At 42.0% G+C, this 25,891-nt stretch overlaps 1 protein-coding gene across 1 annotated transcript in view; it reads left to right on the forward strand.

Moving 5' to 3' along the window:
* The first annotated feature begins 4,679 nt into the window (after positions 1-4,679).
* Positions 4,680-25,891, forward strand: part of KCNC4 (potassium voltage-gated channel subfamily C member 4) — an 82,715-nt gene continuing 61,503 nt past the window's right edge. The window contains exons 1-2 of the mRNA XM_075853670.1: positions 4,680-6,375; positions 8,861-9,791. Of these exons, the coding sequence (XP_075709785.1) occupies positions 5,767-6,375; positions 8,861-9,791 (1,540 nt within the window). The 5' untranslated portion in view covers positions 4,680-5,766. The remainder of the gene's footprint in view (positions 6,376-8,860; positions 9,792-25,891) is intronic.

Raw genomic sequence — 25,891 nt, forward strand, 5'->3', positions numbered from 1 at the left:
CTTGTTTTTAGCCGTTTTCTGTCTTTCTCTAAACAAATGGTAGGGGTGCCCTGAGGTTTTTTTTTTTTCTGGGGTGCATTGAGTCTGAAAAGGTTGGGAAACTCTGTACTAAGCTGCAGGATCATGCCGGCCTACGCAAGGATCCCATCATCGGCGTTGAGGAGCAGCTCAGTTAATCGTGGGAACGGGGTCTAAGTGAGTATAATGCTTTTGTTTGGGGGCACTGTCTACAAGGGGAGATGAGGGGCTTTATGACACTGTCTACATGGGGGAGGTGGCTGGCGGTATGGCACTGTCTACAAGGGGGAGGTGGGGGATTATGACATTGTCTACAGGGAGGCTCTATGGCACAATCTGCAAGGGTGAGGCTGTGTGTGGCAGCCAGGGGAGGGGGGCATTATACTGTGTGGAGGCCACTAAGCGGATATTATACTGTGTAGGGGCACTACGGAGGGTAATCTACTGTGTGTGGCACTTAGAGGGCATAATACTTTGTGGGCACAATTAGAGGACAAAATACTGTGTCCTTGAAGGGGCTATAACATATTATATTATTAAAAATTATTATTATTATACTGTATAGGGGGAACTAAAGGGGCATTTTACTGTGTGGGGGCACTATATAGGGCATTATATTGTGGGGGCATTATACTTTTTATGGGGCATTTTTTTCATGATGGGGTGGGGCACTGAAAGATAATTTCCCACAGGGTGCCATCTATCCTAAGGCTGGCCCTGAAGCCAAGCATCAGAGACTTGTGGTTACACTCTTGCATTACTAACAGTGAGGAGGATGGTGGAGGCACTAGGTATTACCCCCTCCGTATTTGTACTCCCTATAATACAGCCCCGCTCTAGAGAATGTGGTCGACCTAAATGTAAACCAAAATACAGTGAGGGAGTAAAATAATCTAATGTTCATACTGCCAAAGCTCCACCAATTACTTTGGATCTAAATTCCTGACAGATTAATATTTTCAAAGATAATAAACTTTGTGATGTATCCTCCTACTTGTTAAATGCGATCTCTCCGTTAGACTAGCGTAAGTTCTAATAATTCTCAAATAGTCAATTGCTTCACATGATTGAGAATACGCAAGGGATTTTGTCAGACACCACTACAAAAATAAGGGAAAATGCGAAGTCACAAATATACTTTTTTGGCTGAAGATTATTATCTTGTTGGTGAGCTTGCCCCACACCTCATTGCTCATTCTAACGGAAGCTTTTAGAAGCATTTGAGTGATTCAAGTTCCAAAATCAATAACTCAAAATTCCAAGTGGGAAGGGAATTGATTTCATTAACTAAAACTTTAACTTTTAATGTCAGGTTATCTACTAAAACTTACTGCTCCATCTAGAAGAATTTTCCCTACATATCACAATGCATTGACCTGGGAAAACCAAATAGTTGGTCTCTAACAGGGGGAAACAGTTATGCTCTATGGGATCATAGCAGCAAACATTCGAACTCCGAAAATGCTATCAATTGTAGCTGCGATCATATTTTACCAGTGGTTTCTATCAGAAAAAGGTCTAAAATATAAGATATAAAATATCTGTGCCTTCTTTGGCACAGATCACGTCTGTTGGAACCTGCTGATGTTTTGTTCTACAAGGAGTATAAGGTAAAGTAAGGTAAATTCACACGCTGTACAAAAACTCTGCAGTGTATGCATGTGTTAACAATAGGTTACATTGGATAAAATCCAAGACCTTTCTGTTGTTGGATTTTTACAGATCACATTTGTTGAATGACACCTATTTTCTGTAAACCTAGTTAGAAACCTCATGCACACGGCATATCCATGTGCACAGAGCCTGTACGCCCGCAGGTGAATTTCCTACGACTCCATATGATAGACCTTACTCTGTGTTCTGCAATACGGTATCCCTGTGACACACTATATTCTCTTTAGGGGAGAATACCTCCATAATACAGCATGCAATGGAACATGGCACATATAAATTTGGAGGCCCATGGAGATATATTATGGGACCACAGGTTTCTATGGATGCTGTATTATGCATACTATGGCTATTTGCCTGAGGCCCTAATGTAATATAAAATAAGTTATTTATTTTATTTTTAGATAGAGAGCTTTGCCTTGCCCGATCTTCCATAAAAGTAATACTTGCACATATACTATATGGACAAGAGTATTGGGACACACCTCTTAATCATAGAATTCAGGGTTTCATTCAGTGCCATTGCCACAGGTGTATAAAATCCAGCACCTAGCCATGCAGTCGTCTTTACAAACATGTGTCAAAGAATAAGTCGTTCTAAAGAGATCACTGAATTCTAGCATAATACTGTAATGGAATGCCATCGATATGTCAGTTTGTGAACTTTCTTTCCTCCTAAATATTCCACTATCAACTGTGAGTGGTATTATTGCAAAGTGGAAGAGTTTAGGAACCACAGCAACTCAGCCACAAAGTGGCAGACCACAAGTTACAGGGCAGGGTCGCCGAGTGCTGAGGCGCATAGTGCATAAAAGGTGCCAACGCTCTGCTGACACAATAATTGCAGCGTTCCCCTCTGGCATTAACATCTGCATAAAACCTGTGCGTCTGGAGCTTCATGACAAGGGTTTTCATGGCCGAGCAGCTGCATGCAAGCCTTACCTCACCAAGCACAATGCCAGGTGTTGTATGGAGTGGAGTAAAGCCACTGGACTCTGGAGCAGTGGTAACGTGTTCTGTGGAGTGATGAATCATGTTTCTCTATCTAGCAGTCTGATGGACGAGTCTGGGTTTGGCGAATGCCAGGAGAACGTTACCTGCCTGACTGCATTGTGCCAACTGTACAGTTTGGTGGAGGAGGGATTATGCCATGGGGTTGTTTTTCAGGGGTCGGCCTGGGCCCCTTAGTTCTAGTGAAGGGAAATCTTAATTCTTCAGCATACCAAGACATTTTAGACAATTGTATGCTTCCAACTTTGTGGGGACAATTTGGGGAAAGCCCTTTTCTATTCCAGCATGACTGTGCCCCAGTGAACAAAGCAAGGTCCATAAAGGGATGGTTGGTGGAGTTTGGTGTGGAAGTACATGACTGGCCCGCACAGAGCCCTGACCTCAACCACTGGCCCGCATAGAGCCCTGACCTCAACCTCATCAAACAATTTTGGGATGAACTAGAACAAAGATTGCGATCCTCCAACATCAGTCGTCGACACTATCCTGCAACATCAGTGTCTGACCTCACAAATGCTCTTCCGGATGAATGGGCAAAAATTCCCAAAATCTTGTAGAAAGTCTTCCCAGAAGAGTGGAAGCTGTTTTAGCTGCAAATAGGGGACCAATTCTATATTAATGCTATGGATTTAGAATGGAATGTCATACAATCTCCCGTAGGTGTACCAATACTTTTGTCCATCTTTCTGATTATAAACTCCATGCCTTATGGAGACATATAGATATCTGAATGTTGCTTGCTGGTTATTTCTGGGTTAAATTGCAGGAGCATCCACTGACATGGAGATTTGTAGCTGTCTAGAATGTTGTTTTTTGATAAACAATTATGGTCTACAAAATGTGAACCATTAGTGGTTAGCAAAAGTGAATTCAGCATTGTTATACTCATCATACACAAAATGAAATATAACATAACATATTCTACATTTTCAACTATCATCTGGATATGAGTTTTGTCCATCTGCAAATCGTGTGCAGAACTATAGAGAAGAGGGTATGTCCTCTAAAGTAGAATGACGTGCGCTCCATCTGTATTGAGAACAGATTTGACCAGAGGTGTCAATCATATGTCCAATAATGGATTATTTACAAGTAAGCGCAACGCAGGCAGAACAAATTCTAAGCACTGATGAATTGGAGGAATGAGTTTAGGTAATTCCAGGGTTTGCACCATCCATCTCAACTACAGAGATGAATGCAATGTCATAGAGGGAGGTCTATGGGGTGATATACAATTGTGACCTCTTAATTTGGCCTTTGGCAAATTCATTCTCAAAAGAGGTTATTTTTATTAGTATAAAATAGTTAACATTTCCAGGGGTTACATCGTGTTTCCATTTAGTTTACAATTAAAGCGTTTACCCTGATATGTTGCATTTTACTGTTTTGTATAAATATATAAAATATATATTACTGTGTTAATATATAAATATTATATTGGAATTATGATGTAATATTTGTAATACATGGAATAAGTTTTAGTCGTTTGCTGTATTCTCCTTTGCTATGGTACATTGTACTTTATTATTATAGACACACAGACACACACACACACACACACATATAGTTCGATATTACATACATATCATCAGTCAGCACAGAAAACGACTGTTATATGAACGCTCGTCTGCGCGATAATCGTCCAGTGTAAAACCCCCTTTAAGTGGTTATTTCTTTATACTTTATCTGATAAGTACCATTGTAAAGCAGACTTTAGTGCAGATGATATCTTAACATCCAGCTCTCGATCACTTTAAACTTCAGGATGCTACTTAAAAGCTTTACTAATGAAGACAGGGCACTTTATCAGAAGAATAAAATATTGATCTGCACATTTTGCTTGCCCTTGCAAAATTCCTGGGGTCCTCCCACAGGTTGGGTTCATATAAATGACAGCCATCAGTCCTGGAAGCACAGGAGAAACAGATGCATGACTCCACAGTATAAGCTTGACACATCCATACAGGGTGAAAGGGTTACAGAGAATAGAGTCTGCCTCCACCTGCTGGATCCTGGACCGAGCACTGCAAGGACAAGCGGCCCCTAATTCAGGGAGTGACGCCTCTCCATTAGCTCCCAGCTCATATGACCAACAAGGGTGACATTGGAAGGGCAACATAGAGGAACATCATCTGCTGCTTTTGGGTTATGGCATAAAACACATCGATCTGCTGGTGAGCAGACAAACTTCAGCTCGAATCATCTTGGAATCAGGTTCTGGTTACCCCCCTTTATACATCAAGGCATCAGGCTACAAGAAAACCTCCATCACTTGTAGAAGACCAATTGTTGATCCAGCAGCAGCTTTGTCAAGGAAACGTGTTCTTCACATCTCAGCAACTTCCATCCTGTTCTCTACCTATGAAGAAGGGGCCTACGCGCTGCCTGGGAGGGAAAGGTCTTAATATTTGTGTGGGAAGGAATCTTAAGAACACAGCTCACGTGTAGAAGATAAAGGGGACTGCACAGTAAAGCTTGTCGCCGTCATTGTGTTAGTATTCATCCAGGTGTCCTCCCTGCAGCAGCTCCATTCTCAAAAAATGGTATTAGCACAGGTGGAGTAGGCTGCGTTCCGTGATCAGCATTGTCAATAAATATCATTCATATTAGCACAGGTGGAGTAGCCTGTCCTCCCTGCAGCAGTGTGACCAAGTAATCTTACAGGTGGAGTAGCCTGCATCAGCAACAGTGTCATTAAGTAGCATTAGTATTCGCACAGGTGGAGTAGTCTGCCCTCCCCGCATCAGGGTTCTACGGACAGTGCACTACAACCCCCAGCATCTGCAAGGTGCCCTTTTCCCCTCATTACCTCGTCAGAGAACTGTTTCCTCCAGCGATCGTGTTTGTTTTCGTTTGTGTCCATGATTGCTGAGCGAATTCTCCAATTGCCATAGACAATTTGTCCTCATCATCATCACAGTCACTCCCATCCTCGGCGCCTTGCTCTCTGCAGCTCTCTCCTCCTCTCTCTGTCACCTGTTGGAAGATCTGTGCTGTCTCATACCCCTTGACAGTCTCTCTGGAAACCCCTGAGACTGTCTAAAGGGGTCTTAGCCGGAGAAATCTATGATTAGTTCGGTGTGTGTCTCATCTTACCGTGGACGAAAGTCTGGGAACAAACCCCCCTCCAAAACATGTCTGAAGGAGGAGATGACAAAGGGGGAAGACTCTGGCAAGATTACCATCAATGTGGGGGGCACCCGGCATGAGACCTATAAGAGCACCTTGAGGACGCTGCCTGGCACTCGCCTGGCATGGTTGGCAGACCCTGACACCTCCAGTCAGTTGGATTTAGACTCGCAACAAAACGAGTTCTTCTTTGATAGACATCCAGGTATCTTCTCGTATGTCCTCAACTACTACCGCACCGGGAAGCTGCACTGCCCGGCGGACATCTGCGGACCTCTGTTTGAAGAAGAGTTGGCATTCTGGGGCATTGATGAGACCGATGTGGAGCCGTGTTGCTGGATGACATATCGACAACATCGGGAAGCAGAAGAGGCTTTGGATATTTTTGAAAACGTAGAAGCAGAAGATGGAGATGAGGAAAAGGACTCCACACCCGAGTTACTATGTATAGACGAGAGGCCAGACAGGTCCAGAGGTCGTTGGAAAAGATGGCAGTCCAAGATGTGGGCACTCTTTGAGGATCCCTATTCATCTAAAGCTGCTAGGGTGAGTTTTGTGCTTTGCTCTCTTTTTAAACTTCCCCCTTTATTAAGATCTGAAGGACTTGAGAAGAAGAATACCCCATAAGAGCTCATAGAACTGTTTCATTGGAGAATAGTTAATACTAAAAGTAATAAAAACATAAACGATTTTTATTCCTACTCCACAAGTCCATTGTTAAAAATGTATTCTGTGGAAGAGCAATCTGTTCAGGTATACCTGGACTAACTCCCAAAGGCTTTGATTCTTTCATTCATGGCTACAGCCGACTATAAACATAACAGTTTTATTAAAAATTATAAATTATTCACATTTTGGATCCACAGGTATATATAAAGATACCATGCAAACCATTGTGTACAAACTTGTCCTGGGACCAGTATAGTAATGTGGCTGACAGTGAATGATTGCTAGATACCACTAAAATGCTAACCACTGGTGCCCAACATTTTTTACAGGCAGCGAGCCCCATTCAAATATGATATTGATCCACACTGAGTATTAAAGGGGAAAGTTTATTATAACTATGACCACATGGTATGGCTTTTACACTAGTGTTAACTGCCAGTGATATGGTACCAAGTTCTAGTAATGATATGATCTCTAAGTTCCATTAAGACTCGGAGCTGTCAATAGCGACTCGGCATCTAAGTTGTTTGACAGAGGGAGTGGGGCTCCAACGTTCAGCACATAGAAGCCGATAGGTTACCTTGATAGTCAGGGGCCTGCCATAAGTATATGAAATTAGGAAATGTCAGAGACAGTGATACACTTGCCAGGCGATAAGTATTCCAAAACATTATACAAGTGATCGAAAAGTAAGTATGTACAATAAAATTGTATAATAAAAAATAAAAAAGTCTCCCCGCAATAAAATAAATAAATAAACCCCTTTTTACATAATAAATAAGATAAGATATTAGTTATACCACACGGCGCATGGCAAAAAACACCCACAAAAAACTGTCAAACGACGACGCGTAAATTACAGGTCGTCGGCACAGTACATCGGCAAACCCATTCAAATGAATGGGCAGATGTTTTCCGACGTATTGTAGCCCTATTTTCAGACGTAAAACGAGGCATAATACGCTTCGTTTACGTCTGAAAATAGGTCGTGTGAACCCAGCCTTAGGCTCATCGCTAAACAGCAGCCTGCCAGCAAATTTGTCCTTTCAATTTGGCCCTGCAAGTCAATGCAAAAGTCACGGCGTTTCCGTTTGTCGTCCGGTTTCAGCTCCTGAAGAAGATGTAATCTATATGGCCTACAGCGTAGACATTTTCGTAAGATACGCCATACTGTAGTTTGTGGCACCTGTAGTTCCATACTTGTCAGCCTGGTCGACTTTCTAGGACTACAGTCGTACACAGCTTAAATCATGTTCACTGTATCTTCCAAAGTCTTTGGGCGGCCCGGACTTTTCCCATGACATAAACACCCAGTGGTTTTGAATTGCTTCACCCATCGTGAAATGCAGTTTCTATGCGGATCACATTTACAAAATATATTCTGAAAGTTTCGCTGTACTGTCACAACAGACCGCTTTCTTGAAAATTCCAACACGCAAAAATCTTTTTCTTGCTACGATGTCGCCTTCTTATGTCACACTATGTAAGCACATTTCAAATTTGGCTCCTGAAAATGAAAGCTGTGTTGTGATTGGTTGCTATGGGCAACTAAGCCAGCTTTGCTTTCATTTTCAGTCACTGGCCATGTACCACTGATGTTACTTTAACTACAGACCTTTACTTTTGCACCATCCTGTTTGAATCACCCTGTATTTTGTGTTTTTTAGCACTTAAAAATGTTTTACTTTTTACGATACAGCTCAGATGTATGCTGTATACATAAAAGCTGTATTGTTCCCTCTCAGACAATTCCGTCAGTTCAGCGGAACTGACGGCTTGGCTCGGAGCGGGTACCGTGTGTCTCTGAAACCCAGGAACCACCTAATATCGTTCACATCTAAGTTCAGAAGTCAATTAGAAAGGTCCTTAAAAACACAAAAAACTTTGATTAAAAAAAACGATTCCATTCACAGGTATATAAATTTTCAAAAAAAGGCCTAATTTAGAGGATCGTGTTGTGACCGATTCTCTTTACCAAACTAAAACAGTTTTCCCCCGAAAAATCCTAAAAACATTCATATCCATACTTGTTCATATCAAGAACATAGTGTGGATGAGTTGATCTAAAATCATACAGTGTCAGTTTTTTCTTACATAGACCAAATAATAGAAACAGACTCTGGGTATCTCACTTTACTACTGGCTGAATGCCCAGCAATCAGAATGACCTAAGTGATTGCTCTGGAACTAGGCGGACTGAAGCTGCAAATGAAAAATGGTTCATTTTAGGACAAGTAAATAGGATACATGTTGCTCGCTGAAACCTCATGCAGACAGGTTTTTGTGTTTCATAGATACATTTTCCATAATTTGAATGTGTGCAAATGGAAAACCCGTGCTTGTCTTTTTATTTCTCTTGCAGGTAGTGGCATTTATTTCTCTTTTCTTTATCCTGATGTCTATTACCACTTTCTGCTTGGAGACCCATGAGGCTTTTATTGTGGACATAAATGTAACAGAACTGGTCATTGTGGGAAATGTGACAGAGGTCCTAGTGGTAAAGGAGGTGGAAACAGAACCAGTTTTGACATACATAGAGGGGGTTTGTGTTTTTTGGTTCACACTGGAATTCATTGTTCGAATTACCTGCTGCCCAGACAAGTTGGTATTTGTGAAAAACCTACTGAACATCATCGACTTTGTGGCCATTCTGCCTTTTTACCTAGAGGTGGGTCTTAGTGGCTTGTCATCCAAAGCTGCAAGGGATGTTCTGGGCTTTCTACGCGTAGTTCGCTTTGTTCGGATTTTACGTATATTCAAGCTGACAAGACATTTTGTTGGACTGCGAGTTTTAGGACACACTCTTCGTGCTAGTACAAATGAGTTCCTGCTTCTGATCATCTTTCTAGCTTTAGGGGTTCTAATTTTTGCCACCATGATCTATTATGCAGAACGAATAGGCGCAAAGTCATCAGACCCAACTGGAAGTAACCACACACACTTCAAGAACATTCCCATAGGATTCTGGTGGGCTGTGGTAACCATGACCACACTTGGGTATGGGGACATGTATCCACAGACCTGGTCTGGCATGCTGGTGGGGGCTTTGTGTGCCCTAGCTGGTGTGCTTACCATTGCAATGCCTGTTCCAGTCATTGTGAATAATTTTGGAATGTATTATTCTCTTGCTATGGCCAAACAAAAGCTTCCAAAGAAGAAAAAGAAACACGTCCCTAAGCCTATTCAGCTGGACTCACCAACTACTGCTAAATCTGAAGACACATCACATCGCAACAGCACCCAAAGTGAATCCTGCCCGTTGGCTGGAGAAGATGTCACAGAAAAGAGGACAGGTAAGATGCACAGCAGACATGTGCAATGATATGATATAATGCATGTATTAGTGGGTGAAATGTTCACATAAATCCTTGTACTGATTTCTAGAGTTTCTAATTCTCAATAATACAATTGTCTCTCAATATGGCCTACTGTATATATACAATCTCAGGAATAAAATGTGAGAACAATTATGGCATTACTTTAATCAAAAGATATAGTGTTAAAAAGGAGGAAGGTAAAAGCCCTTTTACCCCGGCCGACACTCGTTGATTGGCGCTTGTTTGCTCCGGTCACACGGAGCAATGGATGTGGACGAGCGGTCGTTACTCCGATCGCTTGTCCCCATCCATTATTATCATGTCGTTAGTGCTTCTCCATGTTTACACATTACATGACATCCCATTCTAAATCCATAGGCAATAATATGTAGTTGGTCCGCCTCTACAATTAAAACAGCTTCCACTCTTCTAAGGGTATGTGCACACGATAGCAGGCATTTACGTCTGAAAAGACAGACTGTTTTTAGGAGAAAACAGCTGCCTCGTTTCAGACGTAAATGCTCCTCCTTGCATTTTGCGAGGCTTCTCTGACAGCCGTACATTTTGAGCTGTGCTTCATTGAGTTCAATGAAGAACGGCTCAAATGACGTCTGAAAGAAGTGTCCTGCATATAATGTATATAAGTGTCCTGCACTTCTTTTGACGAGGCTGTATTTTTACGCGTCGTCGTTTGACAGCTGTCAAACGACGACGCGTAAATGACAGGTCGTCTGCACAGTACGTTGGCAAACGCATTCAAATGAATGGGCAGATGTTTGCCGACGTATTGTAGCCCTATTTTCAGACGTAAAACGAGGCATAATACGCCTCGTTTACGTCTGAAAATAGGTCGTGTGAACCAAGCCTAAGAAGGCTTTCCACAAGATTTTGGAGTGTCTGTGGGAGTTTTTTCCTATTCATCCATTTGTGAGATCAGATACTAATTTTGGACGAGAGGACCTGGTTCACAATCTCCTTTCTAGTTCATCCCAAAGGCGTTCGATGGTCAGAGCTATGTGCGGGCCAGTCAATTTTATACATCTGTGACAATGGCACTGAATGAAACACTTGAATTCAATGATTAAAAGGTGTGTCCCAATACTTATGTCCATATAGTGTACGTCCCAGGTCTTACCATAACAAAAGCCACTCTTCTGAGAAAGCTTGTGGATTTGTATCCATTAGGGCTTGCCCACACGTAACGGAATTGAGGACGGAGAATACACAGCAGAATACAGTAGCAGCAAAGTGGGTGAGATGTAACAAATCTCATCCACGTGCTGCGTAAAATTTCCGACTAGAAATTCACCTTCGGTGCATATTTTTCGTGCTACAGCATGTCAATTCCTGCTGCGGAAAGTGGACTGAATTGCTGCGTTTTTCAGAGGAGATGTCACCATGTCCTAGCATTGAAAAAAACGCAGCAAAATCCGCACCATTTTCTGTAGTAAAAAAAACAGAAAATGGTGCTGTTTTTCCGCAGTGGAATGTCTGCTAATTTTAACGGAAATACTGCAGAAATTTTCTGCAGCAATTCCGTTACGTGTGGAAAAGCCCTAACATGTAAAAGGTTACTGGTGCAGTCCCTCCCAATCTTTTAAGATTTTCCTTTCATTGGAAACAATGTGCCCAGTCCAAACAATGAAAAAATAGCCCAGACCATTATTGCTTGATAAGGCTTCGTTCACATCTGCATTGGGACTCCGTTCATGGGTTCCGTCTGAGCTTTCCGTCAGGGGAACCCATGAATGGAATCCAAACTGAAACAAACGGAAACCGTAGGATTCCGTTGCACAACGGCGACAAACGGAAACCATTTGCAGTGGATCGTCACCTTTGAAGTCAATGGTGATGCAAAGGAAACCTATGGTCTCCGTTTGTTTCAGTCTGGATTCTGTTCATGGGTTCCCCTGACGGAAAACTCAGACGGAACCCATGAACGGAGTCCCGACGCAGATGTGAACGAGGCCTAAAACAGTTTGCACTGTACCTTTAGAACTTGTTTTCAGTGCAATGGCATTGTGCTTTACACCAATCCATTAAAGGGGTTTTCCCATCACGGACATTTATGACATATCCACATCATATCCATGTCATAAATGTCAGATAGATGTGGGTTCCACCTCTGGGATTCGCACCTATCTCTAGTTCAGGGCCCGCTAAACCCCATTCTACCGCTCTCTGTTGTGGCTGAAGTGTGTGATTCCTGACCATGAATTACAGAAACTGAGACGCTGAGCTACGCTGTTTCCGTAACTCCCATAGTACTGAATGACAGTTACGGAAGCAGTGTAGCATGCGAGCTACGCTATTTCCAAAACTACCATTCAGTTGTATAGGACTCACGGAAACAGCGTAGCTCAGCATCTCAGTTTCCGTAATTCATGGTCAGGAATCACACGCGTCAGCCGCAACACAGAGCGGTAGAATGGGGTTTAGGGGGCCCTGAACTAGAGATAGGTGCAAGTCCCAGAGGTGGAACCCACATCTATCTGACATTTATGACATATATGGTGATCTCAGGTTTGTGCATGATTGTTTGACCATAGAATCCCAATCTGTAAAGTTTCTAATAGGCACTTAGTATGGTGATGTTGAGTGACGATATTTACACACTATGTACAGTACTTGGCAGTCCTGTTCTGTTGTGGCTGTCAAACATTTCCACATTTCTATTACCATCACCTGGCAGGGCAGATATTTGTTGAACTGGGTTATACTGAACTTTCTCCTCAGTACAGTCAGTTCTACTGCTGGTGTTTATCTATGGAAGGTACAAGACTGTGTGGTTGATTTCGCAAGTGTCTACATACTTTTGACCAGTTGAAGATAAAAATTTATTTCTTTATGATGTTTATTGAAAAATATTTTAAGCATGAATGTCTCCAAGAATGTATGAAGAAGTACCCACATTACTATGGTTCCCAAGGCAGACTATTTTCAGATTCCTGTGCATTAGACCATGGTCATCAAGACAAGGTCTTAATATTGTCTTCCAAACAATTTCATTGTCTACATTTCTGTAATGTCCATCTGCTAGGTCACCTAAAATACTTATCTGTATGTTGCAGTCTCATCAATCTTATGTCTAACTGATGATCATTGTGTTCTGTCATTGAGCCAATATGACAATATAAGTGATGTATATGTTTTTCAATAAACCCATCATATGTGTTCTAGCATGTTTTATATAGTAAGCAAAGTTTTTAATTGTATTTTATTAAAGAGGTTATCTGGTTTTGAAAAATTGTGTAAATTAATCAATCTTACAAAAATGTTACACTTGCTAATTACATTAATGTTGAGTGACATTTTTTTCCACTATAATCCACTCCCAGACCGAAACCCCACACGCCATGTGACTTTTATATTCCCGTATGAAACGCCTCGTGAACAAAATGTCACAGGTCTTGTGACATCTGCTGCGCTCTAATCGGCTCCCCTTAATAGTTACATCAGAAGAGTAGTGACCAGGATCTTATTAGAGCACCCTCTGGTCTTTAGTGTGCGGGACCAGAAGTGGACTACGGTGGGAGGGAAGCATAGAGTAACAGGGAGGAGAGAATGTGCAGGAGTGAGTAGAGTCAGCAACAGAGCGGAATCGTGGGAAATGTCGTTTTCAAGCCCAGACCAGCAGAGAGGGAGCGCCCTTCTAGAAGTGACGGTGCCGCAAGGCATCGTGAATTACCGGAATGTGCAAAAATAATGATCAAGGAAGAGTCACGAGGAAGAATAAAGTATAGTTTTAATGTAATCAGGGCTTTGTTTTTTTTTTAAAGTCGAATAACGCCTTCAAAGTTTTGCATATATATATATATATATATATATATATATATATATATATATATATACAGTGTATTAAAACTGTTAACCACTAAACGAAAAAAATTACTAGTAAATAACACAAAGTAGAATGAAATTATGTTAAAAAGTGATATTATTATGTGAACACATACATTATATAAGAAGGTGTACTGTGATACGCTTTAAGGGCACACTAAATATACAAAATATAAAAAAAAAAATTACATTTCATTTTTTTCATTCATGTTTTAGTTTAGTGTTCCTCTAAAGATAATATTAGGGAAGTTTTTATTATGTTATCGGAATCGCAGGAAGTTGGCAGCAATACATTAAAAGAAAAAAGCAAATGCATTTAGCAAAAAGTGTTATCAAGGATTTTAATAATTAAATTATATTATAGAATGACTACATCGTCAGTTCTGTAATATAATCATTAGTGTACTGAAACCAGAGCTTCACGTTAAGTTGCTTGATATAATTGAGAGAAATGATAGTGACTGCTTTGAGCAATGAATGCTGATTGGCTGGAGTAGGCACACAGCCGTCCGGCATTCATCTCACCAGGGTATTGGTAAGAGCACCATCAAAGTGGTTCCTGGAACTTCAGCAGGGGATGAGATCAACTTCATTCACAACAACAGTGTGAACAGTCTTAAGGATAGGACCTCACTGATGTTTTGTATGACCGATAAAAATAAGTATAGCATTTTTACAAAAGTATATCTACCCTTTTAAGAAATTTGAAAACAATTAAATCATTAATGTCATCTAAACATATGAAATAAAATAAAATATAATATTAATTGATTATGTAATGAATTACAAAGACTCTCATTTATCTCATTTATGTAATGAATTACAAAGACTCTCATTTATCTTTGAGTCCTGCTTTTTATGTTGGTTAGGCCTGATTCACACGAGCGCTGCGCATCTTGGATGTGAAAAACGGCAGTTTTTCACGTCCGAGGTGCATCCGCTCTCAGTGTCACGAATCCCCCATAGTTGAGAGTCTATGGAGGGATGCGTGATGCGTGAAAAGATAGGGCATGTCCTATTTTCGCACGGACCCTTCACACGGTCCGTTGAAACAACGGCTGTGTGAACGGCCACATTGAATTACAAAGGTTCGTGGGATGGCCGCTGTTTCAACGGACGTCCCACGGACGTTTAACACGTTCGTGTGAATCAGGCCTTAGAGTTGTGAGATTTAACTGCCTTGGAAATATAAGGGTAAGTTCACACAGAGTTTTTTGGAGGCTGAAATATCTGCCTCAACTCTTTCAGGAATTATGAGGCAGATTTTGACCTGCCTGCACTCTCTTTGCTAAGTTTTTTGCAGTGATTCGCTGCGTTTTTTGGCCGCGGCCATTGAGCGCAGTGGACATAAAAAGCTGCGAAAACCGCTTTCTCTGCCTCCCATTGATGTCAACGGGATGTCAGAGACGGAAACCCCTGAAGAAAGTGCATGTCACTTTTTTTTTCCCGCCAGCGTTTTTCTCTGCTCACAAGAAAATAACACCTCTCCCTCCTATGAAATGAATGGTAGGCGTTTTCTGCAGTTTTTTGGCGTGGTTTCAAGGTCAAAAACAGCGCAAAAAAACTCAGTTTGAACTAAGCCTAAAAATTACTGGTTACAACATATAGTGTCCTAAAATGTGAATACTTACAGTAATTTGAAGGAACGTATGAACTTGTAGATAACCGCGCTTAAGTTGTAATTGTGGTAAACTGGTGACCAAACTAACATTTGTCTACTTACCTCGTGCGTTGCCTGGAAGTGTTCATTATGTTCTCTAACTTTTATGACCAATTTGAGGATTGCCCTGTTTCTACCTTGACATAACAAATTGTTGTTATTCAGTTTACAAATTATGGGAAGAACTTTAGTCAATTAGTCATCGAATCAAAATCACAGTAGTACAACCTGTATCTAAAGCCACAGACATAGAAATAATACATAGTTTATGTAACTGATGGGTAGATATTATAGAAATAATAAAGATACTGGAAATTCTTTTGGACTTTCCTATAATGAAGTCTAAAATAGACATTATTTCAGTTACTTTCATAAAGAACATAATGAATTCAAATAACAGATACCAAACAGTTCATACGCCATCCATTCTACCGTAGGGTTATACTAGACAATGCTGGGGGCTTAAACATACAAAAAATAAATAGCTCTCCTGTTGCTTCTAGAATGGAGCTGGCGGGTAGGTAGATTTACTATTTTTTCCAAACCCACCCTAAAAAAATTATAAAGGTACCCCAATATGGTGCCATTAACAAATACAAACTTAAAGAAGAATCGTTGTGTCCTGAAGGACCGAAATAGGTTGCATCCTTAAAGGGGTTTTCCCATGAACATCACTTATCCCCTATCCATAGGACAGGTGATAAGTATATGGGATCTCTGGGACCCCACTGATCACAAAGTCTTTCGTTTGAAAGTAGCAAAGTTCGGACAGGCGCTCTGACGGTCTATTCAACTTCCATGAGACTAAAGGGGATCCGGCTATGGATAGATGATGTGTCCTTCATGGGAAAACCCCTTTAAGGAGTTATTGCTATGCAAAATAAGCATAAACCTGTAGTTGTTCATATGTATACATACACTATGCAGAAGAACATGGCAAAAACTACTAGAAAGAAGTAAGGAAAATCAGGTTTGAGCTGAAGAATTTTGAATCTATGAATTTGCGATTTTGTGCATTAAACTGTGATTCTGTCCTTTCAATGTTGTTTTGCAAACAAGCTCATATGCAAACTTGTCGGCACTTGCCAGATGTATTTAATTTCTTTCTGATTGTACTGTGGGGACAAAAGTCAAATGATGTCTCTGGACATTTTATATATGCAGTATACAATAAAAGTTTTAATATTATAGCCTTCATTTAATCAAATGAAATCCCCTTGATGCCTTTCTTGTTTTATGATAATTATGTCTTTGTACCTCGTTCTCTAAGCATGCCATCCCTAAACATCATTGTACTGACAAATATCATGCTTTATGATCATGTTTGGTGACATAATAAAAATCATTTTAAAGTAAAACCATGCTTCATTCGCAAACATAAATGCAAACTTCTCCTATTTTACCTATAAAGGAGATACAGACACCAATTTCAGTTTTTTATTCACCTTAGGCCTCATGCACAAAAAACGAAGCTACACTGTATGGGCCTATATCAGACGCACATAGAGTACATAGGGACTCTAAGGGTATGTTCACACGAGGTCATTACGTCCGTAATTGACGGACGTATTTCGGCAAAACGCTCACGTTCGTCTGAATCCGGCCTATTACTGTACTGAAATTTAATGCAAAGTAGCCAATGCCTCATCTACCCTTAACCAAATTTAATACAAGGGAATGAAGCCTCTACTGCAAACTGAATTTTGTATTAGATTTTTTTCCCACAGATGCTTGGAATAGATGCTTGGTAAAACACAGCAGGTTAAAATGTATGAAATATGAGAACTGCAGATGGTGTTAGGGCCTAGGCCCTATTAGGGTATGTTCACACGAGGTCATTACGTCCGTAATTGACGGACGTATTTCGGCCGCAAGTACCGGACCGAACACAGTGCAGGGAGCTGGGCTCCTAGCATTATAGTTATGTACGACGCTAGGAGTCCCTGCCTCGCTGCCGGACAACTGTCCCGTACTGTAATCATGTTTTCAGTACGACACAGTTGTCCGGCAGCGAGGCAGGGACTCCAAGCGTCGTACATAACTATGATGCTAGGAGCCCGGCTCCCTGCACTGTGTTCGGTCCGGTAATTGCGGCCGAAATACATCCGTCAATTACGGATGTAATGACCTCGTGTGAACATACCCTAATAGGGCCTAGGCCCTAACACCATCTGCAGTTCTCATATTTCATACATTTTAACCTGCTGTGTTTTACCAAGCATCTATTCCAAGCATCTGTGGGAAAAAAATCTAATACAAAATTCAATTTGCAGTAGAGGCTTCATTCCCTTGTATTAAATTTGGTTAAGGGTAGATGAGGCATTGGCTACTTTGCATTAAATTTCAGTACAGTAATAGGCCGGATTCAGACGAACGTGAGCGTTTTGCGCGCGCACAAAACGCTGCGTTTTGCACGCGTGGCAGCAGCGTGTCAGCTCCGTGTGCCCTGTTCATATGGATGCGCGGCTGCGTGCTTTCCGCGCAGCCGCCATTATTATGACACTCCGTTTGGATGTTTGTAAACAGAAAAGCACGTGGTGCTTTTATGTTTACATTCATTCTTTTACTGCTGTTGCGTGAATAACGCTTGTCCCACGGAAGTGCTTCCGTGGGGCATGCGTGATTTTCACGCACCCATTGACTTCAATGGGTGCGTGATGCGCGAAAAACGCCAAAATATAGAACATGTCGCGAGTTTTACGCAGCGGACTAACGCTGCGCAAAAAACACGGACTGTCTGCACTGCCCCATAGACTTGTATTGGTCTGCGCGAGCCTCGTGAAAACCACGCGGGCTGCACGGACGCAAATCACGTTCGTGTGAATCCGGCCATACTGTCAACAAAACAGTAACCTGTCAACAAAAGCACAAGTCATATCCTAAAAACACTGGGGGAAATTAGGGCCTGTTCACATCACGTTTTTCACTTTCGTCAAAGGTATACGTTGGGATGAGTGCCGACGTATACCTCCAACAGAAGGCACCGACGTATCCCACTGTATAGGCATACAGTGGGATACGTTGCCCGAAATCCCGGGGCACAGCGCTACTTTAATTCCATCCTCCAAAAAAAAGTATACTAGCGTATACCAGCCCAACAAAGGCCAAAAGGACACTCTTTTGGACTCCATCAGGCTAATGGAGCCCTATGGACACTTTCCCAGCTTTCCCAGCATGCAAGCTAAATGTAGGGCCAAAATGTGATGTGAACAGGTCCTTTTCCAGATATTAATTGGGCTTGGCTACAACTGCGAAAGGGGGAAATTTCCTCAACCTGTTGCAGGAAAATGTTATGGCCCAGTTTGTGGAAGACCCAACTAGAGGTGAAGCTCTGTTGGATCTGGTCATTTTGAACAATGCAGAGCTTCTGGAAATGTCACTGTTCGTGAAAAACTTGGTAACAGTGACCACCATATAGTCGCATTTTACCTATACTGTAAGAAACAAACACAGGCTGGGACGGCAAAAACACTTAATTTTAAGAAGGCCAATTTCCCCAGGATGAGGGCTGCAATTCAGGACATAGATTGGGAAGAACTAATGTCAAATAATGGTACAAATGATAAATGGGAAATATTAAAATCCACTTTGGGTAATTATAGTGCAAAATGTATTCCTTTAGGTAACAAGTATAAACAACTAAAATTAATCCCCACATGGCTTACACCTTCTGTAAAAAGGGCAATATATGACAAAAAAGGGTATTCGAAAAATACAAATCTGAGGGTACAGCTCTAGTCTTTGTAAATTAAAAAGAGCTTAAGAAAATCTGTAAAAAAGTAATATAATCAGCAAAAGTACAAAATGAAAGGCAAGTGATAGAGGCATAGCTAGGGGTTTAGCATGGGGGGGGGGGGCGTGAAATACGTCTGAGTGGGCCCCAACTCAGTGGGCACCCCACACAGTATAATGACTCCTTAGTGGCCCTCACACAGTTTAATGCCCTTATAGCTGCCCCCACACAGGATAATGCCCTTATGGTTGCCCCCACACAGAAAAATGCTCCCATAGCTGCCCCCACACAGTATAATTACCCTTTAGTGCCCCCACATAGAATGACCCCTTAGTGCCCCCCACATAGTATAATGACCACCTAGTGCCCCCCACACAGTATAATGCCCTTATAGGTGCCCCTCACACAAAATAATGCCCCTATAGCTTCCCCCAACACAGTATAATGAACCATTAGTGCCTCCACACAGTATAATGCCCCCATATGTGCCCCCACACAGTATAATGCCCCTATAGCTGTCCCACACAGTATAATGCCCCTATAGTGCCTCCCACACAGTGTAATGCCCCTATAGTGCCTCCCAAACAATATAATGCCCCCATAGCTGCCTGCAGACAGTATAATGGCCCATTGCTGCCCCCATACAGTATAATGCCGCCATAGCTGCCCTCATACAGTATAATGCCCCATAGCTGCCCCATACAGTATAATGCACCCCATAGCTGCCCCTACACAGTATAATGCCCCCAAAGCTTCCCCCAATCAGTATATTTCCCCATTCTGGCCCGCTATACTCAGTATAATTCCCCCTTAGCTGCTACCACACAGTATAATGCCCCATAGTGCCTAATTAAAAATAATGAGATGAGAGGAGATCCCTCTGCTCCTTCGCTCTGTGCAGTGTGTGGCTCTGCGCAGACAGGGGCGATGACGTCACTACATCGCGTCTGGGTCGAGCCGCTCACAGCTGCCACTACATAGTGAATGCTGGAGCAATGAGCCGTCAGCTCCCTGCTCCAGCACTGGATTCCGGGACATACCACCACTGGGCGACCGGCCCTGGGCCTCACCATCTCAGTGGGCCTGGGGACACCGCACCCACCTGCTCCCCCGCTAGCTACACCTCTGGCAGGTAACAAAGTATAGCAAAACATATCCCTAAAAATTATTTAAGTATATAAATGCAAAAAAGCCAAGGTCTCAACATGTAGGACCCCTATATAGTGGTGATGGGGAGTTGGTCACAGGGGATCAAGAAAAGTCATGTGTTCTTTAGATCTATATATACAACAGAAGAAAGAGCAGCTGATGTAGCCGGTGACAAAGCTGTTAATCCATCAATTAATATGCTAAATTGGCTGAATGTAGATATAGTTCAAGCTAAGTTACATAAAATAAATGTGCACAAGGCCCCGGGACCAGATAGGTTACACCCTAGAGTTCTTAAAGAGCTTAGTTCAGTTATTTCTGTCCCCCTCTTCATAATATTCAGAGATTCTTTAGTGACTGGTATAGTGCCAAGGGACTGGCGCTGGGCAAATGTGGTGCCTATTTTCAAAAAGGGCTCAAGGTCTTCCCCGATTAATTATACACCAGTAAGCTTAACATCCATCATGGGAAAAATTTTGAGGCGCTATTATGGAACTATATATACAAGATTATGTGACAAAAAAATGGTATTATAAGTGACAGCCAGTAATGATTTACTAAGGACAGAAGTTGTCAAACCAACCTGATTTGTTTTTATGGAGTGGTGAGCAGAAGCCTAGACAGAGTGGCTGCTGTGGATATAGTGTTTTTGAACTTTGCAAAGACATTTGACACTGTCCCCCATAGACATCTAATGGGTAAATTAAGGACTATAGGTGTAAAGGATCTGCCAGGCACAGCTTCTGTGTCAACGCCCATAGGTAATCAGTCTGCACCTGCTTCTATGTCTGTGAGACTGACTCCATCTTCCACCATCCTTCTTCCCTACGAAGAAGAAGCCAGCGCCTACCGGAGAAGTAGAGGGGCGAATGTAACCCTTGGCCAGGCATTCCTGGATATACTCTCTCATGGCTTCACATTCGGGACAAGAGAGATTAAATATCCTACCCTTAGGGAGCTTAGCTCCTGGTACCAAATCGATAGCGCAATCGTATTCTCTATGAGGAGGTAACACTTCGGAGGCCTCCTTAGAGAAAACATCAGCAAAGTCCTGAACAAACTCAGGTAGCGTGTTCACCTCCTCAGGGGGAGAAATAGAATTAACAGAAAAACATGACGTCAAGCATTCATTACCCCATTTGGTAAGCTCCCCAGTATTCCAGTCAAACGTGGGATTATGCAACTGCAACCAGGGAAGGCCTAAAACCAAATCGGACGATAATCCCTGCATCAACAGTACAGAGCACTGATCCGTTTCACCTGGTAGTTCCAACAATCCCGAGGTAGAGGTCGTTCATCGGGAACTGTGCACAGTCTTGGCCCAGGTTCAGAAGAACCTAGAGGCGTCCCAGAGCATACAAAAAACTCAGGCAGATAAAAGACGTTCTGCTAACCCCTTGTTTATGGTCGGGGATCTGGTGTGGCTATCGTCTAAGAACTTACGCCTTAAAGTCCCGTCCAAGAAGTTTGCTCCCCGGTTTATAGGGCCGTACAAGGTCATTGAAGTCCTCAATCCTGTCTCCTTCCGACTGGAGTTGCCCCCATCTTTTCGAGTACACGACGTGTTTCATGCCTCCCTCCTTAAACGCTCCCCGTCCTTGGCTCCCTCGAGGAAACCTCCTGTCCCCGTTCTCATCCTTGAGGGGGTGGAATTCGAGGTGGCCAAGATTGTGGACAGCAAGATGGTCCAAGGCTCCCTCCAGTACCTGGTCCATTGGAGAGGATACGGGCCTGAGGAGAGGACTTGGGTACCCGCCCGGGATGTTCACGCTGGGGTATTGGTCAGGAGGTTCCACCTTCGTTTCCCCAATAAACCAGGTCCACCTAGAAAGGGTCCGGTGGCCCCTCATAAAAGGGGGGGTACTGTAAATGATCTGCCAGGCACAGCTTCTGTTTCAACGCCCATAGGTAATCAGTCTGCACCTGCTTCTATGTCTGTGAGACTGACTCCATCTTCCACCACTCAGGATGGCAGGCTTAGGAGTGGGAGAGCCTATCACAGCCTGGCCAGACGGAGCTAGCTCCCGCCCTCTGTCTATTTATACCTGCCTTTCCTGTTCCTCCTTGCTTGTGAGTCTTCTCGTTGGTTTCCTGGCCCTGCTGCAGCTTCTGAACTATTTGACCCTGCTTCATATTGACCCTGGCTTACTGAATACTCTCCTGCTCTGCGTTTGGTACCTCGTACACTCCTGGTTTGACTCGGCTCGTTCACCACTCTTGTTGCTCACGGTGTTGCCGTGGGCAACTGCCCCATCTCCCTTAGCTTCTTTGTACCCTTGTCTGTTTGTCTGTCGTGCACTTATTGAGCGTAGGGACCGTCGCCCAGTTGTACCCCGTCGCCTAGGGCGGGTCGTTGCAAGTAGGCAGGGACTGAGTGGCGGGTAGATTAGGGCTCACTTGTCTGTTTCCCTACCCCCATCATTACAATAGGTTTAGAAAGTATCGTTTGTAATTGGATTGAGAATTGGCTCAAGGACCGTATCCAGAGAGTTGTGGTCAATGATTCCTACTCTGAATGGTTCCCGGTTATAAGTGTTGTACCCCAGGGTTCAGTGCTGGGACCACTATTATTCAACTTATTTATTAATGATATAGAGGATGGGATTAATAGCACTATTTCTATTTTTGCAGATGACACCAAGCTATTTAGTAATGTTCAGTCTATGGAAGATGTTCAGAAATTACTAGCCGATTTGGACACACTGAGTGTTTTGGCATCCACTTGGCAGATGAAGTTTAATGTAGATACATGTAAAGTTATGCATCTGGGTACCAACAACCTGCATGCATCATATGTCCTAGGGGGAGCTACACTGGGGGAGTCACTTGTTCAGAAGGATCTGGGTGTACTTGTAAATCATAAACTAAATAACAGCATGCAATGTCAATCAGCTGCTTCTAAGACCAGAAAGATATTGTCGTGTATTAACCCCTTAAGGACACAGCCTGTTTTGGCCTTAAGGACACAGCCAATTTTTTCAAATCTGACATGTGTCACTTTATGTAGTAATAACTTTGGAATGCTTTTATGTATCCAAGCGATTCTGAGATTGTTTTCTCGTGACACAATGTACTTTCTGTTAGTGGTAAAATTTGGTCGATATTTTCAGTGTTTATTTGTAAAAAACACCAAAATTCTGAGAACATTTTGACATTTTCTAAATTTAACCCATTACCGCTCCATGATCTACTATTAGGTCACATTAAGTAGAGTATTCGCGCTTTGTGACCTAATAGTAGGTCATGGAAATAACCGCCCTTTCGCCCACCCTCCCGGCACTTTTATGAGCTGTGACAACTGCTGTCTCATACAGCAGTTGCCGCAGCTCCTTCAGCGGGGAGCGATCGCGTTGTCCCCGCTGATTAACCCCATAGAAGCCGCTTTCAATAGCGATCGCGGCTTCTTAGAGGTTAAAGCACCATTGACGTCCCGCGACATTATCGCGGGCGGCGATGGTTGCTACGGCATCCGGAGGCCTAACAATGGCCTCCGGCTATGCCATCTACGGAAGCCTAGTGGGTCCTGACAAAGTCAGGACCCACTATGCTTGCTGTCAGCGAGTAGCTGATAGCTCTAATACACTGCACTACGCATGTAGTGCAGCGTATTAGAATTGCGATCAGGGCCTCCTGCAGTCAAGTCCCCTAGTGGGACAAAGTAAAAATAAGTTGTATAAAAATAAAAAAATAAAAGTTTTAAAGTAATAAAAGTAGAAATTCCACTTTTACCTTAGCAGTCCGCTATTATTAAAAGTATAATAAAATAAAATAAATAAATAAACTATACATAATTGGTATCGCTGCATCCGTAACAACCTGAACTACAAAAGTATTTTGTTATTTATCCCACACGGTGAATGGCGTAAAAAAAGAATAATAATAAACCGTACCAGAATCACAATTTTTTGTTCACTTGACCTTCCAAAAAATGTAATAAAAAGAGATCAAAAAGTTTCATGTAACTAAAAATGGCACGGATCGAAACTACAGTTCGTTACGCAAAAAACAAGTCCTCGCTCGGCTTTCTTGATGGAAAAATTAAGGCTCTTAAAATATGGCAACACAAAAAGTAAATGATTTTTTATAAAAAGTATTTTATCGTGCAAACGTCATAAGACATGAAAAAAACTATAAACATAAGGTATCGCCGTAATCGTATCGACCCACAAAATAAAGAGAATATGTCATTTATAGCGCACGGTGAACGCTGTAAAAAAAATTGAATAAAAAACAATAGTAGAATTGCTGGTGGTTAGTCACTACGCCTCTTAAAAAATAGAATAAATGCTCATCAAAAAGTCGCATGCACCCCATGAAAACTACAATTAATTCCTCAAGGGGTCTAGTTTCCAAAATGGGGTCACTTTTAAGGGGTTTCCCCTGTACTGGTACCTCAGAAGCTCTGCAAATGCGACATGGCGCCCAGAAACCAATCCAGCAACATCTACAGGCCAAATAGCGCTCTTGCCTTTCTGAGCTCTGCCGTTTGTCCAACCAGAAGTTTATGAACACATATGGGGTATTGCCGTAATCGGGAGAAATAGCTTTTCAAATGTTGGGATGTTTTTTTCCTGTATTCCTTGTAAAAATTAAAATTTTGTAACTTCTATCGGAAAAAATATGTGATTTTCAATTTCACAGCCTAATTCCACAAAATGCAGCAAAACAACCGTATTGTGTAAATGCCCACTATACACCTGGATAAATTCCTTGTGGGGTGTTGTTTGCCAAATGGTGTTTTTTTTGGGAGTGTTTCCACTGTTTTGGCACCACAAGAGCTCTTCAAACCAGACATGGTGCCTAAAATATAATCTAACATAAAGGAGGCCTCAAAATCCACTAGGGCCACATGTGGGATATTTCTAAAAACGGAAGAATCTGGGCAATAAGTATTGAGTTGCGTTTCCCTGGTAAACCCTTATATTTTACAGAAAAAAATTGAATCAAAAGGATTTTCTGTCAAAAAAAAATTACATTTCACCTCTACTCTGCTTTAAACTCATGTGAAACACCTAAAGGGTTAATAAACTTTCTATATGCTGTTTTGAATACTTTAATGGATCTCGTTTTTAAAATGGGGTATTTTATGGGGATTTCTAATATATAGGCCCCTCAAAGCCACTACAGAACTAAACTGGTACCTAAAAAAAAGTGGCTTTTGAAATTATTCAAAATATGAGAAATTGCTGCTTATGCTCTAAGCCTTGTAACATCCTAGAAAAATAAGAGAATGTTCAAAAAATGGTGCCAACATATAGTAGACATATGGGAAATGTGAACTAGTAACGATTTTGGGTGGTATAACCCTCTGTCTTAAAAGCAGATGCATTTAAATTCAGAAAAATGCTATTTTTTCCAAATTATCTCTAAATTTTGCTATTTTTCACAAATAAACACTGAATGTATCGACCAAATTTTACCACTAACATAAAGCCCAATGTCTCGTGAGAAAACAAACTCAGAATCGCTTGGATTGGTTTAAGCATTCTGAAGTTATTACCACATAAAGTGAAATATGTCAGATTTGAAAAATGGGCGCTGAGCCTTAAGGCCCAAACTAGGCTGCGTCCTTAATGGGGTTTTCCCACGAGAGACATTTATGACACATCCACAGGATATGTCATAAATGTCAGATAGATGCGGGTCCCACCTCTGGGACCCGCACCTATCTCCAGAACAGGGCACCCTAAGCCC

Source organism: Rhinoderma darwinii, chromosome 2 (genome assembly GCF_050947455.1).
Source record: "Rhinoderma darwinii isolate aRhiDar2 chromosome 2, aRhiDar2.hap1, whole genome shotgun sequence".
In the NCBI taxonomy this organism is placed as follows: domain Eukaryota; kingdom Metazoa; phylum Chordata; class Amphibia; order Anura; family Rhinodermatidae; genus Rhinoderma; species Rhinoderma darwinii.